Source organism: Colobus angolensis, unplaced genomic scaffold, assembly GCF_000951035.1.
Source record: "Colobus angolensis palliatus isolate OR3802 unplaced genomic scaffold, Cang.pa_1.0 Scaffold299, whole genome shotgun sequence".
In the NCBI taxonomy this organism is placed as follows: Eukaryota; Metazoa; Chordata; class Mammalia; order Primates; family Cercopithecidae; genus Colobus; species Colobus angolensis.
The window spans coordinates 1,727,386-1,744,512 of NW_012116254.1; the positions used below are offsets into that span (position 1 = coordinate 1,727,386).

The following is a 17,127-nucleotide window of genomic DNA, read 5'->3' on the forward strand; positions in this document are numbered from 1 at the left end:
TCAAATATACATAGGGTCTGAAAGAAAATTTGTATTGCTGAGTTATGAAGAAATGAATTTGCATTTTGCCTAGGCCACTCAATAATTATTCTTTCAAACTAACAAAGAGCAGGCAAGATATAGGACAATTATAGGAAGGAGAGCAAATATGGAATCAATCTTGCAGCAAGAGCCCAGAAATGACTGTCCAATAATGAAACGATTTGAAAAGAGAAAAATCTGTAAACATTTAGAGGGACAGTGAAATCATAAGCAATAAGGAGAAAGATCTGTGAATATCAAACCCTGCCAAGTCCGAAGTTCTCCGCACACACTAATATTTTAGAATTATTCGATAAAGAAATGTTTTAGAAAGCCACCCCACATTTGGGGATGCAACTGATAATGAGTATAGAAAAGAATTACGGCAAACTAAATATAGAAGGGAACTTCCAAGAGCATCTGGTTCCGCCATCCAGTGTAACAGATGAAGAAACAGAGATGGAGCGGTTCAGGGACTTATCTCAGTTCACCTTGTTTTCCAGCTTCTTCTACACAGAGTCATTTCTACTATACCATACTCTGCTATTGTTCACACAGAGGGATAACAAATCTGAACTGAAAGTTTGGATAACAAACATAAAGGAGAAATAAATGAAATTCAGATGTTCAGTAGATGTGAAAAACCCCAAAGATTATAATGTGCAAAAGACAGAGGGATACTAGGTCATAATACCTGATGCCATCAATGGAGATTGGCTCATGACATGTATTTATTTATGCAGGTGGTGAAAGCATAAAACACAGAGAACTCATTCATGTTTCTATGCCATTAAAACAGGAGGGCAGCTGTAAGCTAAGCCTTCTAGGGAGATGGTGGATGCATAACCTTCATTGAGGACATCTCTTCTTCTTCAAAATGTATTTAGGTGAAATAAAGCCCCAAGATACTGAAAATTAGAGCACTGTCCAGCCCTAAGATTTTAAGATGTTTTATTGCCACTTATTTATAATTTTTTAACATTGTGTTATGGAAAATGTCAGACATACACCGAAGTAAGCAGTATAGCATTAATAAACCTCATGTACCCATCAATATCAACTTCAGCTTCAACAATATCAACTTACAGTCAATCTTGTTTCATCAATACTTCCACTTACCTCCTCCCTTCCTTAGAATTTTAAAGTCAATCCCAGATGACAGTATGTGATTTCATCTATCAGTATTTTAGTAGGCATTTCTAAAAGATAGGTACTCAGAAACCATAATCACAATGCAAATATCACACCTATGAAAAATTAACAGTAATTACGTAATATCATGAAATGCCCATTGTTCAAATTTCCATTTATTTCATGATCTCTCTTAACGGTTTGTTCCAACTGTCATCCAAATAAGGTCACTTTATCTCTTTAGTCTCTTTTGATGCACAGTTTCATCTTCCCCCTGCCCGGCAATTTATTTGTTGAAGACACCAGGTTGTTTGCCTAGAGTCTCCCACAGTCCGCAATTTATTGAATGAATTCTGTCCTCTGTATTTCAAGGTAGGTAGTTCTAGAGCTGTGCTGCCCCATAGGGTAGCCACTAGCCACACTGTAGCTATTTAAATGAAAATTAGGTGATATTAAAAATTCAGTGTCTCAGTCACACCAGCCACATTTCAAGTGCTCAGTAGCCACACGTGGCTAGTGGCTACCTATGGAGCAGCACACACATAGAGAACATTTTCACCATCTCAGAAAACTCTGTTGGACAACCCTACTCTAGAGACTTAATAAAACTCTGTGAGGTTGCCTTGGGGGGAAGTAGATGTTGAGTAGTAGGTGAGTCATCCACCAAGTATTTGACTCACAGTTGATCTCCTACACAGCAGTCACTAAACCTCCACAACTGGACTCTGAAGATAAAATAAAAGTTCAAGAAGTATGTATGTTTTTAAAGTTATGTAAGTAGTATACTTAAACATGTTTTTGTGATTTCCTTTTCTACTCAACTCTTTAAATGAGATTTAACCATGTTGATATATTTATGTGTAGTTTATTCATTTTAATCAATGTATAATATTGCATTGTTTTATGTATCACAGTTGATTAATTAGATTGTTTTCAGTTTTCTGTATCATACACTGAGCTTCAAGGAACATCCTTATATAACTTTTGCCTCCTGTTATATATAAGTAAAGGAGGCAAGCTTGATATGAAATTGCTGGGACATTGAATGTGTACATCTTCAACTCTAACAGTTATTGCCCAATCACTCTCCAAAATGATTATAACAGTTTATACTCCCGCCAACAGTATGTGAGTGTTCCCAGTTTCTTACATCATTACCAACACTAGGTAGATTCAGATTTTTAATTTTTACCAACACGAGCTCATATATATGCAACAAAAGGATTAAAACATGCATAAAAAGAAAGGGAAAAGAATGGAGAAGGGAGCCATGACTTAGCTCAATCTGTAATGTTTTCTTTCTTACTAAAAAAAATAATATGACAAAAAGTTAACATTTGCTAAATGTGAATGGTGGGCACAAAAGAGTTATTTTGACATTTTTTAGGATTGTTTGGTAGATTTACACTATCAGAATTAATTTTTATTTCACAATCCTTTTTTAATGCAAAGACTTAATTATTCAGCACATGTTTTTGAATATGGAATTAGCTGCTATCTGCTAGGTTTCTGTTTGTGTATTTCTTTATTTTGGTTTGGAGATTTTGTTTTGGGGGTTTATTTACTTATTTATTTTGGCATTTCACTTTAAAAAGACAACACATAGAGCGACAATCCATTGGTTGTATTTTGCCCAAAAGACCTGCAGCTCATGGAGTATTTCTGTCAAGCTTAACTCAGTCAAATACAGTATTGCCAATTAATTGATTTACTTTATACTTCTATGCTATATTACATGTCAGCAAGGCGATTTACTTTATACTTTCATGCTATATTATATAACATATCACATAGCATTTGCTTCCTCTATGGCTGATATAAACTAAAGAGAGGGCAAACTGTAAATGAAACCTTTGCTTGGAAGTGTCAAGTTTTGTGGAGTGTTACTACTGACTAGTTGCCATTGACTCATGAATTATGTGGACAAGGTAAATCATCTGTCACTGACATGGAGGTGGGCTAAGTTTTAGTATAACTATATTTGCAATGGTCACTTTAAAAATTCAAACTAGAACTCTTCTAGGGAATATGACTACAAGGCCTGATTAGATTGATTTGTCAGTCCAGAAACAATTCTTAAATCTCTTTTATATACCAGGCACCCTGCTAGGCCCTTTGAGGGACATAAAGACAGACAAGCACTGGTTCTTGCCTCTGATAACTTACAACCAGGCAACCTTTTTCTTTTACAAAACTAACTACAAAAATTTTATTTTTATAGTCGGAAGCTCACTCTGGCTTTGTTCTATTTTGATCTTTATAACTTATTTTAAAGATCATTCAGTAGTTATTCATTGCTCGGTCAGTCTTACTGACCTTTGGCCAAAAGCAGTAACATTTTGACCTGGCCTATGGGACTCAGCTCTCCCCACTCCATGAAGCTGGGGGTGTAAATAACTTCAAATAAATCCCTCCTGGCAATCTGTGCTGGGCACAGCATGAGAGAGAAATGGGACAAAGCAGAGGAAAGAATCAAGTGGGAGTACCCAAGAATAAGTGAGAATGGTATCCATGTTTTAAGCATCTTTTTTCCTCCTCTCTCTTAAGATATTTATTCTGCATCTCTATTAGTAGGTACAAAAAAAATAATGGGAGGAAACAACAAACCAAAATGATAAAATGCACCACACTCCCCTCTATGCGTAGGTCTTCCACGTGGGCTCCTTTCCGGCTGAACATGCAGCGTAAATCATAGCAGCAAAGAACTCGGTGAAGACACACTTATTATGTTTATAAACAGCCAGGGGGAGTGGCCACCTTGAAGGTGGAGCCATGGAGTCTGTGTGAGTGTATGTGCCCGTTTGTGTGTGTGTGTGTGTGTGCATGTGCAGACAGGTATCACATATGTGCCTGCTCATGAACATGAACAACACAAGGAGAAAGAATGATCTGCAGGAGGAATGGTTGGCTATGTTTTGAAGCCATTCACACTTTATGCTGTCTGAACTTCAAAACTAAGCAGTTCTGAAGGCCATTTAGTGGCAGCAGTGCAGGACTTCCTGAGACAAGAAGTTCGGCTCATAAAATAGAGGTGCAGCTGCAGCTGGCCAACAGGACATGAAAAGAGCTCTTTGCAAATGCCAGCCTGGTAGGGGTAGTGTGAATGATTCAGAAACACCTGGCTGATACTTCCCTTGAGGTTCCCAGAGGATGAACTGGTTATGAAGGACCTGGTTAACTGAATGCCATCAGGCAACCTGAGTAGTCCAGAATGCTGGGGGAAAAGCACAGAGAGATGATGCCATGATAACTAGAGCACTCCAGGAAATAGGCCTCCCTGGGTCAGTGGAGAAGGGTTAGGAATAAAATGGTTCACTTACATTTTCCTATTCTTGATCAAGCCAAGGCATCTCTTCTATGAGATCGATAGTACATCTGCATGATCCCAGTTGCTTGATATGGAGGCCCATGTGCCTTTTCATTCATCCAACACCTACAAAAAGAGAAAGTCTAATCCTGTGCTAAATTGAATCAGATCAAATGTCAAAAGGGTGAATAAAAAATTACCTGTTTAATAAGATAAACAATGGGAAGATTTATATTGTGATTCTGCCATTGAGTCCCACGGCTCTAGGCCAGTTTACCTCAACAGTGTGAGCCTCAGTTTCCACATCTTTAAAAAGGGAACAACAATATTTCACATAATTGTTGGGAGGACTGAAATAATGTAAATAGAAGTACTTTGCATGCACAATGAATATTTGAGAAATGTTTATTTTTATTTTAATACCCATAGCATTAATTCTCCATAATATTTATAGCCAAGTAGAATGCTAGCTGTCAGTGAAGAGGCTGGGTTGAAGGCAACCTTGCATCCTGTGCTCAATTTCTTCTCTCTTTCCCTCCTGCAGTCGGCTCCTCCCTCAAGAAGAGGTTCAAGCGGCGGGAGATCGAAGCCATCCAGTGCGAAGTGCGGAAGATGTGCAACTACACCAAGATCCTATCCACCAAGAAGAACTTGGACCACGTGAACAAGATCCTGAAGGCCAAGCGGCTGCAGAGACAATCAAAAACAGGCAACAACTTCGTGAAGAAGAGGCGCGGGCGTCCCAGGAAGCAACCCACCCAGTTCGATGAGGACTCCAGAGACCAAATGCCGGTGCTGGAAAAATGCATCGACCTGCCCAGCAAAAGGGGCCAGAAGCCCACCCTGAGCCCGCTGGTGCTGGAGCCCGCCGCCAGCCAAGACACCATCATGGCCACCATCGAGGCGGTCATCCACATGGCCCGGGAGGCGCCGCCCCTGCCCCCGCCACCGCCGCCGCCCCTACCGCCACCGCCGCCACCGCCCCTACCCCCACCACCCCCTCTACCCAAGACCCCCCGAGGCGGAAAGAGGAAACACAAACCGCAGGCCCCCGCTCAGCCCCCGCAGCAGCCGCCCCCGCAGCAGCCCCTTCCCCAGGAAGAGGAGGTGAAAGCCAAAAGGCAGAGGAAGTCCCGAGGGAGTGAGAGCGAGGTCCTTCCCTAGGGCGGGTCTGGGCGTCTGCACCTGGGGCCTAGGGAACTGACACGTGGGAAGCGCAGTGGGCGGGGGCAGAATCCCCCGCTGCAGGGACACCCACGCCCTTCTCTCCAGAAGCCGGGCAGGCAGAATCCGGCCAGACGACGGGCTGAGCCATCAGGAGCTCTAGGGAAAGCAAAGCAGGGAGACACCTTCAGAAGAAGCTTGTCAGCTTCACCGCAGCTCCCACCACGCGGCGCTTCAGTACGGCTGGGTCCTCCGCAGGCGAGCGGAAGGCCCCCAGGAGGAGCAGGCTGGTGGCGCTCTCCTGACCTCCCGCTGCCAAGGTGCGCCCTCGACTCCCTCATTTGCTGGCCAGGAAAATCGAAAGGGAAACACCCTCAATTAGGAAACATTCCAAGGGGAAAAAAGCTGCAGATTGCTCGACTGGCATTGCTGTAACCCGTTCCATTTAATTGGTTTTTATTTCTTTTGATTTTCAAGCTCTGCTAAGCTTTGGGGTACCAACGTCATCTTCAGGTGACCTGAATCTTTCCCTTAACCGTACAGTTTCTCAGATGGAATTGTGTGATCAGAAGGTGGAGTTCTAGTGATAGGCGACCTTAGACCCGCATTCATGTTCTGTGTGCCTCTTCTGTCGCACATACACTGATTTTTAGCGTTGTCTATTCCTACTTTTCCTTTGCCCATTGTACTTCCATATATCTTTTCATTAACTTGCTGCTTTTTTTTTTTTTTTTAAATCTTGGTAGACATTTAAATAATACAATCCTTAACCTGTGCTGTAAAGTTCAACCTTGGCATGCTGTTCCAAGAACCTGGCTTTGAATCTCAATCAATGTGAAACATACTCAGTATTGATAAAACCTTTTTAATAAGTGACGCAGAGCAGCCAAGGATATGTTGACCCAGATGTCAACCAGTCTATTTTTATACTTAAAACATGTCAGCAGAGCATAGGCAGAATAAAATGGTTTTAATACCCCACAGCAAATAGAATAACTGACAAGCCACCAAAAACTGAAACCCCAGACCCACCAGAAAGACAAGTGTCTAGCAATGCCTTGGTACCTGATCTTTTTCATACGAATAATTGTCATAGGTTGTTCGAAAAAAAAAAAGGAAACAAAAAGACAATAGAAGAAGTCCATTATCCCTGGATAATTATTTCTTAAAAGCAAATGGGAGTAAGTGTTCTTATCTGGAAAAATAAATAAATAAAATGCTCAAAGGGTATCACCACTTCAATTCTATCAAGCCACCTTGGACAAAGTATCCAAATTGTGGTTGCCTTAATAAACTAAAACATTATTGTACATAATGTAATTATAAATCTATCAGTCTGCATGGATGCAAACTGTGTGTGACAAATCGTCTTTTAAATGGTCAATTTCAGCTGTACATTTCTCATCCAAGTTGTACTCTAACCATTGGTTTAGCGTGAACAGATATTCCGTCTCTATTATCCATTTCCACAGCCCAAATAAAATATGTTAAGCAGGCTCAGAATGAATACGAAGAATTCCATTTCCGTAGATGTTTTCTAAAAGTCAGATTGTGGAAGTTTCAAATAAGTATTTTCAATTTCCTCCCTCACTCCCCCTTACCTTCCCCAAGACATCAAACACCTGGCATGGTAGATTATAGAAAGAGACACTGAGAGAGAGAATTAAATTTTCTAATGGGAATTAGAATATCTGGTTTGCCTCCAAATTAAGTTTCTTTACGGGAAGTTGGGACCAGCTGGAAATTATATTATCATTTCAGAACACAATATTATTTCCTTAGAGAGAGAGAGAGGGATTTTTGTTGGCAACATAAGAGAATAAGTGATAGGGTATCTATGTGAGTAAAATTTTAAATTCCAAGTTAATATGCTTGAAAACATTACTGCTCCGTTATGGCACCAAGAGTTGGTTGAAATTACCCACATATTCTTACTGTTGTGCTCTGTCACCATGGACTTCACATCATTTGCTGCCCGCTAGGTCAGTCGCATTTAATACTAGCAATATGTAAGTTTAAAAGACGGCATTCCCCTCTACTTTAAAGCTTATATTCTAGATACTCAGTTTTGTGACCTTGGTTGACCTTTGGCATTTCACACAAGTTGAACAGCAAAATCAAAGCAGCCATTTTTAATTCGTCATTCCCAAGCCCTGTCTGAGTGGTTCCAAAGTCACCTGAGAGGAAGGTTTAAATTAGCCCTCTCACCCCACCATTGCTAAGAAACAGCAACCATTTTCATTCCAATTCAACCATAAAGAGGTTTCTCTGCCTGGGTTTTGAAATCATTTCCTTCTTTCTTTCATTTGCCCTTCCTCCTTCCTGTGTTGTACTGTCTCTCCAACCACGTCTATAAGCAGACTCAATCTTCTTGCAGAGGAAGATGAGCTGGCACTCTGCAAACTTCTTTAATAAGGACCCAAAGTTTAATTGACATTAACCTCTAGTAGGTGAGAAATTCCAAAAAAACTTTGGGGTACATTAGAATTTCCAAAGCTCTGAAAGATATTTCAGGAGATTTAACAGCAGAGTTGCAACTGACACGTGAATTCTGGTCTATAGTGGTCATGTGAGTTAAGTTCGAATCCCCTACTTGTATGACCCTAGGAATAGACTGGAATACTGCAGAGGACCAAAGCTGAGGCATGCTAAACAGCCGCTTGGAGGCAGAAACAAGTTCGGTCACCTACACAGCTTCTTCTCTCCACCACCCAGTTCCTCTCTCAGTACCACATTATGTTATTCTTCTGCTTTTCATTTACCTAACTCATCAGTACAACCATTTCCTTATTCTCTAACTACCCCCAATCCCCTAGCCTCTCCCCACCTGTCCAAACTCAGCTCAGCCTTGGGCCAATGCAGCTTACAGACAGTTGGTTGCAGAGCTGGGAAGAAAACCCAACTCTCCTGACGCTGATCGTGGAGGTCTCTGGACCCCCCAACACTGCCTTCTGGGTGGGGCTGCATTTTTTTTTTTTTTTTTTTTTGAGAAGAGGTCATTTGGGATACATGGTACTCCATATACAGCTTCACAAAATATTTCATTATAAGAGAAACCCCTTGATTTTTATTTCTCTCTTTTTTGTTTTTTTTGTTTTTTTTTTTTTTTGGTTTTCGTTTTGGCTTTTGTTTTCTGGATGACCTGCCTTCAGCAAGCAGATGCGGACCCACGTGTAAGGAGTCTGGTTGGTGATGAGAAAAGGATGAAATCTAGATACAAAAGCCTCCTTGAAGGTGATGATGGATCTTTAATCCACTTGGCTAAGTGTCTGGAAGAGCTACTTGCTCTTCCACCCCTCATCTCAAATGAGAGGAGCAGAAGTTTAACTTCTTCAAATAGCCCAGCTCTGGCAAAAACCCAAGGAAGAAAGGTCAAAGGAAAGGAAAGCATGTCAGGGGCTGGTTTGTGACTTGGCAGGACCAGGAATCAGCAGCCACTGACAACCCAGAGAAGGTGACTAAGGGCTGGCAGAAGATTAGCATGTTAATTTGGCTGCTGTCCGGAGTAGAAGGCCATGTTCAATGGCAGTCAGAATTTGTGTTCTGCACATTGCTGGGTCTATAAATATGATAAGCAAGTGGTGACAGAATTATAGTATAAGGTGATGTACTACATGCAGATCATAAAGGATTTGGTTTTAAGACTTAAGTAGAAAATCCCTCTTGTAGCTTATTACCCAACAATATTCAGATAATGAGCTTTTGGAGAGTATTTTTTTCCTATCACTAGAAAGATTTACCTGGGAACTGTCTAAAGTCTATACACATATTTCCAAAGCCTTTAAATACCAACTGCAGCATGGAGAGAGAGGGGTGGCAGAAGCTGAAATGCCTCAAAAGCCATTTAAGTGTTACGTTGCAGGATTTTCAGTCCTTCTCGTTATGTAAAAGTAGATAAATATAGACGTTATTCTCAACTCTACCCTATAGTATCACAGTGGTCCAAATGCCAGAGCTTACAGATAATGTCATCACAGTGCCTAGAAACTCGAACTGTAATATACCGTAGCATTTTCTTGGTGTTTCTTAAAGTTTCTTTCCACAATACAAGTTCCTCTCTGCCTCTTGTTTCTTGGAGAGTTCACCCCATTGATGAGTCTTCCTTCCCTGTTGGACTCAGTCATTTGGGGAACAGTCTTAGAAGCACATATCAACCAAGGAAGAAACTTCCTGGATATCTATTGCCCACTTGCCCAGGTCTAATAAACACTAAAGGGGGGAAATTGAAAGGAGCTGCCAACTGGTCAACGTGGAAGGGCAGTTCCACCCTAGATTGGTGTCTTTCTTTTTCTTCCTTTTTTTTAAAAAAAAAAATCTATTTCTTAAATAATAATAAATGCACATGATGTGTTAAATATGTACATATATATTTCAAAAGAAAAAAATGGGGCACAAGATTGTCTTACAAGTCGTGCTGGCTAATTTTTAGTTTGTATTCATAAGTGGTTTTTAAAAGCCTTTTTTAAAGTGTAATTTGCATGTTCTACTTTGATTGTATGTAAACATATTTTAGAACAAAAAATGTATTTGTATTTTATTGAATATAGAGGCAAGAAAATTGTACATTGTTTGAAATGTTCTTTTTGTAACAGTTTTTATTCATAAAGCATTTTTGTACATTTAAAATGAACATGGACTTGCTGTTATTTGAGGCGTAGATACATCTAGCATGCTTACTGTCATGCTCCTCCATGGTCTTAGATGTTGGGTTTTAAACATTTTTTTCTAAAAGAAAGCTCAGTCTTTTTCGCTACCAGATCAGGTTAGCACAGTATAGAGCACTTAACTATTAAAAAAAAAAAAGTTAATCCTATTCATATGTTATTCATTGTGTGAAATTAAAGACATTCAATTCAGTCTAACATGAGTTGTGAATTCTTTTGTTTTATTTTCCATCTGGTTCACATCACTAAGGAGTTTAATAGCATTTGGGGGTCTTTGCTCACACCAACTGGATACAGAATCATTGAGGAAAATTTTAACAAACGTATCTCTTTTGTATGATACTGGGAAGTACATTGTGGGTAAGAGTTGAGTCTGATTTACTGGGTTACTGTTCATACAGTATTGCACTAACTGGCCACTAAGCCAGGGTTGATTCACAGAACCCGTCAGGCCTCTGCTGAAAGTGATCAAAGGGGACTGTAGGATGTTGAAGACCCGCCCTGTCCTAAATTTTTAGGAGAGCATTACAGATAGGGATTAAGCTTTCTTACTAAATATCCCATGATGTCAGACATCTGAAGGAAGGATCCCTGGCTGCACTTAAGGTTTTACTGGAGTGACAGGAGGGACTACTTAATAAATGACAGACAGTTACTGATTACCTACCCAGTGCCTATGCTGAGCATCCTTGCCCTAAAGGGACTTACTAGGCCTGCATTTGAAAAATGAAGCTAGCAGTTTAAAGCAGAATATGGCCAGCTGTGAAAGAGTGATGGGGTCTCAAAAGAAAGGCAGAGTCTTCACCACTTCCCTGCCTGTTTTTTCTACCCGTTCTGTTCCAGTTTTTAGTTTGTATTTACAAGTAGGTTTTAAAAACCTGTCTTAAGTACTTTGCACATTATACTTTAATTGTATGTGAACATACAGGCATTTATATATTTTTTGCCTTCTTTCTTTGTCTTACCTTTGGACGTGCATCTTCCAAAAGCCAACAAGATAGTCAGGAAATGTTATGACTATAACATCCCTCCCCATTCCTAGCCATCAGTCGATCCAGCATAACATCCACTGTGACTTTTGGTATTTGCAGCACCTGCGGTAGAATTATAGCAGTCAATGGAAGTCTTCAGGAGTAGAGTATTAGGGAGCCGTTGCAGGAGGAGTGAAGCACTGATACCTCAGCTCGTCTTCTGAGACTCAGAGAATTTGGTCAGCAACCTCTAGTAGAATAGGACTTGCCTTCTTTTTCCTCTCCTCCTCTATCTTGCACTGAACTAGGACAATTTAAAGCATTTTATAATCCTCATTCTAACTTGGACTCATTAGTTCCATTGATATTTCTGAAATTAGCAATGACTTCCAAGAGTGGCCCTAATCCCTTCCTACCAGCTTCTCATGCAGGGACAAAGCTGTTGCCTAGGAATGGATTGGCTCAACTCTAAAGTTTTTAATCAGTCCATAGTGGAGAAATGTGCTGACAAAGATTCTCAGGGAAGTTGGATGTGTCCACACATGTGGCTAGCCCAAATCTCAGTCTACAAATTGATGGGTGGGAGGAATATACACTTTTCAGTTTTTCTCCAGCTCTATTTTTAGTAATTTTTAAGGCCCCATGCCACCAGCATATAGCAGAATCTTACTTGCAGAGCCAGGGAATCATTTTTCTAATCTGAAGGGGAAGGAAGAAGGGATCCTGGAAAGCCTGGCTCCAACTTTCTTCCAAATTGTTTCTCTGTGCCCAATTCCTTTCAATTTCCCAAGTTTCTAGACATTTGAAGCCAGAAATAAAGTATTTTTCATGTTTTCCCTGCATTCTGCTGTCAGAAACAGGCCCTGAGGGGATAAGCACAAACCAACCTCACTGCCTGTACTGGGGAGAGGCAACTACCAGAATAGTGAGGATGTTGGAAATCAGTTGCTACATGGAAAAATTTAACCTGTCACATATACAATAGGGAGTGAGGACGATGGGATGCGCAGGGCTGAAGGATTTGCCCACGGTCATAAAAAGGCCCTTTACAGGTCAGATGAAATAACGAATGGCAATGAAAGGGAGTGGGTAAATGGAAAACAGTGGTGTGTTCATTTCCATTTCTTATTACTAACACTTTCACTTTTATGGCCATGCCAATGCCCAGTTTTAAATCGTTATAAAGGTGTGGTAATACACTTTTCTGAAGTGTCATAAGGGCTTTCATTTTGGATTAATTAAAGAAAAAACTAGTTCCAAAGTGTTACATTCACATATGGGAAGATTAGGAAGTAACAAATGATAAGTGTTAAAACCTCAAAAGAGTTGGAAACTATACATCCTCTCATTATAAAGCTTGATATTTTAAAGCTTAATTCTCTACGTTTTAGGGCACCGAGTACTGGAATAAGGGTCAAGTGACATGGAATATGTTCCTGCTTGGTCACTAAAGAACTCTGTATCCAAGAACAAAAGTTATTTGAGTCTCATGTGCCTACTTTATAAGATGGGAGGTTAAACTCTCAACGGTGTCTCCAATGTTCTTCAAGTCAAAAAATCTCTGATCCTGTCATCTTTGTACCTTCGCAACAGAACCTACCTTTGATTTCCAACTTTATTCCCACCATTGTGTAAAGCCAGCAACACTCTGGGATTATCTTAGCAGTCTATCCTATCCTAATACAATGTGGTAGCATGGAAGAAGTTAATGAAAAAAATAGAATGAGGACATACAGTTAAATCTTTCCTTCCTTCTTCCCTCCCTTCATTCCATCCTCCCTTCTTTCCTTCCCTGCTTGCACATTGCCAGGTACCAAAGGTGGAAGAATGAGCAAGAAAGACAAGGCCTCGTTGAATTGTATTCAAGCAAACATTCCTAGATCATGAATATCCTCTATACATTCTCTGCCTATCCAAATTCTACCTATTTTTAAGGTTTAATTCCAACTTCACCTTCTCCAGGAAATCTTATGACCACAATCCAGAAACACCTCTTTGTCTCTTGTACCACACATTTGGTAACTGCCCTTAATAATTCTACATATGACAGAATATAATCGTCAACCAGGGCTATCATATAAGGTTGCACCAGTTGCTGCCTGCACAAGGGGACTTGGCTGAAAAATTCAGGGCTGAAATCCAGCCTGTACTTCTCTTTCCAAGATCTGCTCTCTTCGTGTGGTGTCCACCCTGAGTGGGCATTTTTTTCTCATTTTCACAAAATTTCTTTTGTGAGAACAGAACCCTTAAAAAATTCAAGATTTACCATGTGTCTTTGTAAAGCAGAATAAACTCCTAGCAGAATGGTTATCTGCCTCCTCTTCCCACTCAAACCATTCATGCTGCCCTTGCCTCAAGACCTCCATAGCCACTCACAAATCCAGGAGATCCAGCCACCACCATTATAGTCAACAATACTCCATACTCTAGAAGACTCCGGAATCCATTTCCAAACTTCACAATTGCCTCAGCTGTCTGCCAGGAGAAGTGGGAAGAAAATAATGACACCAGAAAACAGCCTTGCACAAATAAATCAGCTAGGTTCAATGGCACATCTTAGTAAGTACAGTTTACTAAGACGCTGGCATCTGACATCTCACAAAGTCTTCAATTTTTCAAAGACTTTTAAAATTTTTATTTTTACGTAATTACAGAGTCACAGGAGGTTGCTAAAGAATATACTGAGTCCTATGCAAGTGTCTCCCAACTCTCCCCACCCCACGCCGATGTCCCACACAACCACAATACAATGTAAAAATCAAAATATTGACATTGGCACGATCCATAGAGCTTATTCAGATTTCACCAGATATACATGATTTCATTTATGTGTGTGTATTTGTGAGTGTGGTTGTATGTGTAGAGATCTGTGCAATTTTGTCACATGTATAGCCTTGTGAAACAACCACCACAGTCAAGATATTCAATTACACCGTAGCCACAGAGCTTTCCCTGTGGCAATTCTCCTTTGAGTTCCCCTCACCATCCTTAACCCCTAGCAACCACGAATGCCTGCTCTATCTCTACAATTTTGTTATTTCAAGATCATACATATTGCGTAATGGAATCATGCAATATGTATTCTTTTAAAAATAAAGTCTATTTTTAGAAAAGTTTTACATTTAGAAAAAGTTATGAAGATAGTACAGAGTTCCCATGGACCCTGTACCTACTTTCCCTTAGTATTAAACTTCGTACAATAGTATGGTATATTTGTTACAATTAATGAAACAATATCAATACATCATTATTAATAACATCCACACTATATTCAGATGCCCTTAGTTTTTAGCTAATGCCTCTTTTTGTTCCAGATTTCCACCCAGGATACCATATTACATTTAATCTTCATGCCTCCTTAGACTTCTCTCGGCTATATCAGTTTTTCAGACTTTCCTTATTTGTGATGTCCTTGACAGTTTTGAGGAACACTGGTCAGATATTTTGTTAAATATCCCTCCATTGGGTTTGCCTGATGATTTTCTCACAATTAGAATGGGATCACATGCTTTGGGGAGGAAGACCACAAAGGTAAAGTGTGATTGTCCTCACTTCCTGTCAGGGGTACCTACTATTAACATGATGCATCATTGTTGATGCTCACCTTGATCCCTGGCTGAGGTAGTATCTGCTCAGTTTATCCACTGTAAAATTACTCTTCTTTCCTCTTTTTGCTTTTTTTTAAGAGTTGGGGCGTTACTCTGTTGCCCAGGGTAGAGGGCAGAGGTACAATCATAGCTCACTGCAGCCTCAAACTCCTGTGCTCAAGTGATGCTTCTGCCTCAGTCTCCCAAGTAGCTGGGATTACAGGTATGTACCAACACACCTGGCTCAATTTTTTTAGTTTTTGTAGAAACAGGAGCTGGCTATGTTGCCCAGGCTGGTCTTGAATTTCTGACCTCGAGAAATCCTCCCACTTCGGCCTCCGAAATCACTGAGACTACAGGTATGTGCCACTGCACCCGGCCCTCTCCATTTCCAAACTGTATTCTTTGGAAGGAAGTCACTTTATGGAGCCCACACTTAAGAAATGTGGAGTTATGCACCACCTCCTCAAGGTCTGCATTTATACATAAATTATTTGGAATTCTTATGCACAGGAGATTTGGGTTTTTAACACTTTTGATTTTGAAATAATTTTAGACTTACAGAGAAGATGCAAAAACAGTACAGAATTCTATTTAATGCCTCACCCAGCTTCCTCTGATGTTAACATTTTATATAACCATAGTACAATGATCAAAACTAAGAAATTAACTGCAGTACAATACTATTAGCCTCACTGCAGACTGTATTTCACCAGTTTTTCCAATTATGCAGTTTTGAAAACATTTTGAGAAATATTAAGTTATGGCAAAATACACATAACACAAAATTTATCATCTTAGCCATTTTAAGTGTATAGTTCAGCAGTGTTAATTACATTCACTGGAGATTGTGTAACCAATCTCCAGAACTTTTTCATCTTGCAAAACTGAAACTCTATACGCATGAAACAACTTCCCATTTCCCCATCTCCCCAGCCCCTAGAAAGCACACTTTCCTCCTTCAATCTCCATGAGTTTGACTACTCTGGATACCTCAGATAAGTAGAATCATAGAGTATTTGTCCTTTAGGAGGCTTGTCTTTTATCCTTTATTTATTCATTTACTTGATGATTTATTTATATTGGTATAGACTCATGGACACCTGTTTCATATTTTAGGTTATATTCCAACACCACTTTATTTTGTTGCTCAACTTAGTAGAGCTATGGCCATTGACAGCTCTTTCTGTGGATTCCTGTGTCCCTTTGACATACTCCCATCACTGTGGTGGGGTTTTTAGTTTTATTTGCTTTGTTTTACTCTCTCATACCAAAGGAGCATCGTTTTGTATGTATGCTGGGACAGTCCTAGAATTAGTCATTTCTCTAAGAGCTCTGGTTCCTTTTACGGGAGAAGGGTGTTAGAAACCAAGTCCTGAGAGCCAGGTATGCTTGTTGCTACTGGGGTATTGTTGCTTCTAGGCCCTCTCAGTTGATACAGCAAGGAAATACATGTGTGTATACTAACTCATGTATGTTCACCACAAATCTATGAATATTTCTGTATGTATTCATTTCCATCTATGTTATAAGCATGAGTCTGAACTGCTACCTCTAACTCTAATCTATTACCCCATGGATCATTCTAACCTCCTCCCTTTCCTTAGCTATAATCTCCCACCTGATAATGAAAAACTGAAATCTTACCATCTGCCATTTACTTACTTAAGTGTTTAATTCCAGTATGGCAGTATCAGAACAGTTGATACATATCTACCCTTTTCTTACTTAGCATAATTTACTGAGGTTCACCCATGTTGTTGTGGGTACCCATAGTTGGTTTCTTTTTATTACTGAGTAGTATTCCATACCATGGATGTACCAGGGTTTGTTTGACTCTTCATTCATTCAAGGACATTTGGGTAGCATTGATTTTGGAGCTATTTGAAATAAAGCTCCAATGAACATTCATGTACAAGGACTTATGGGAAATTAAAATTATATTTCCCTGGAAAATTTCCCCAAACTGCAATTTCTGGGCTATATGTTGAGTTCATTTTTAGTTTTGGAGGAAACTGCCAAACTATTCTCCAGAGTAGTTATACCATCTTACATTCCCACCAGCAATGTATGAATGATTCAACTTCTCTGCATCCTCATCAGTATTTGATATTAATACTATTTTTATTTTAATCATTCTGATAGATATGTAGCTGCCTTAGTCCATTCAGGTGACTATTACAAAATAGCACAAACTGGATGATTTATAAATAACACATTCACTTCTCACAGTTCTTGGGCCTGGTAAGTCCAAGTTCAAGACACTAGCTGATTCATTGTGT

At 39.8% G+C, this 17,127-nt stretch overlaps 1 protein-coding gene across 2 annotated transcripts in view; it reads left to right on the forward strand.

Annotated features, from left to right (window-relative positions):
- SETBP1 (SET binding protein 1) overlaps positions 1 to 6,726 on the forward strand; it is a 383,555-nt gene extending 376,829 nt beyond the window's left edge. For both annotated transcript variants that reach the window (XM_011949328.1, XM_011949329.1), the window contains exon 6: positions 5,004 to 6,726. In XM_011949328.1, the coding sequence (XP_011804718.1) occupies positions 5,004 to 5,623 (620 nt within the window). In that variant the 3' untranslated portion in view covers positions 5,624 to 6,726. The remainder of the gene's footprint in view (positions 1 to 5,003) is intronic.
- The last annotated feature ends 10,401 nt before the right edge of the window (positions 6,727 to 17,127 follow it).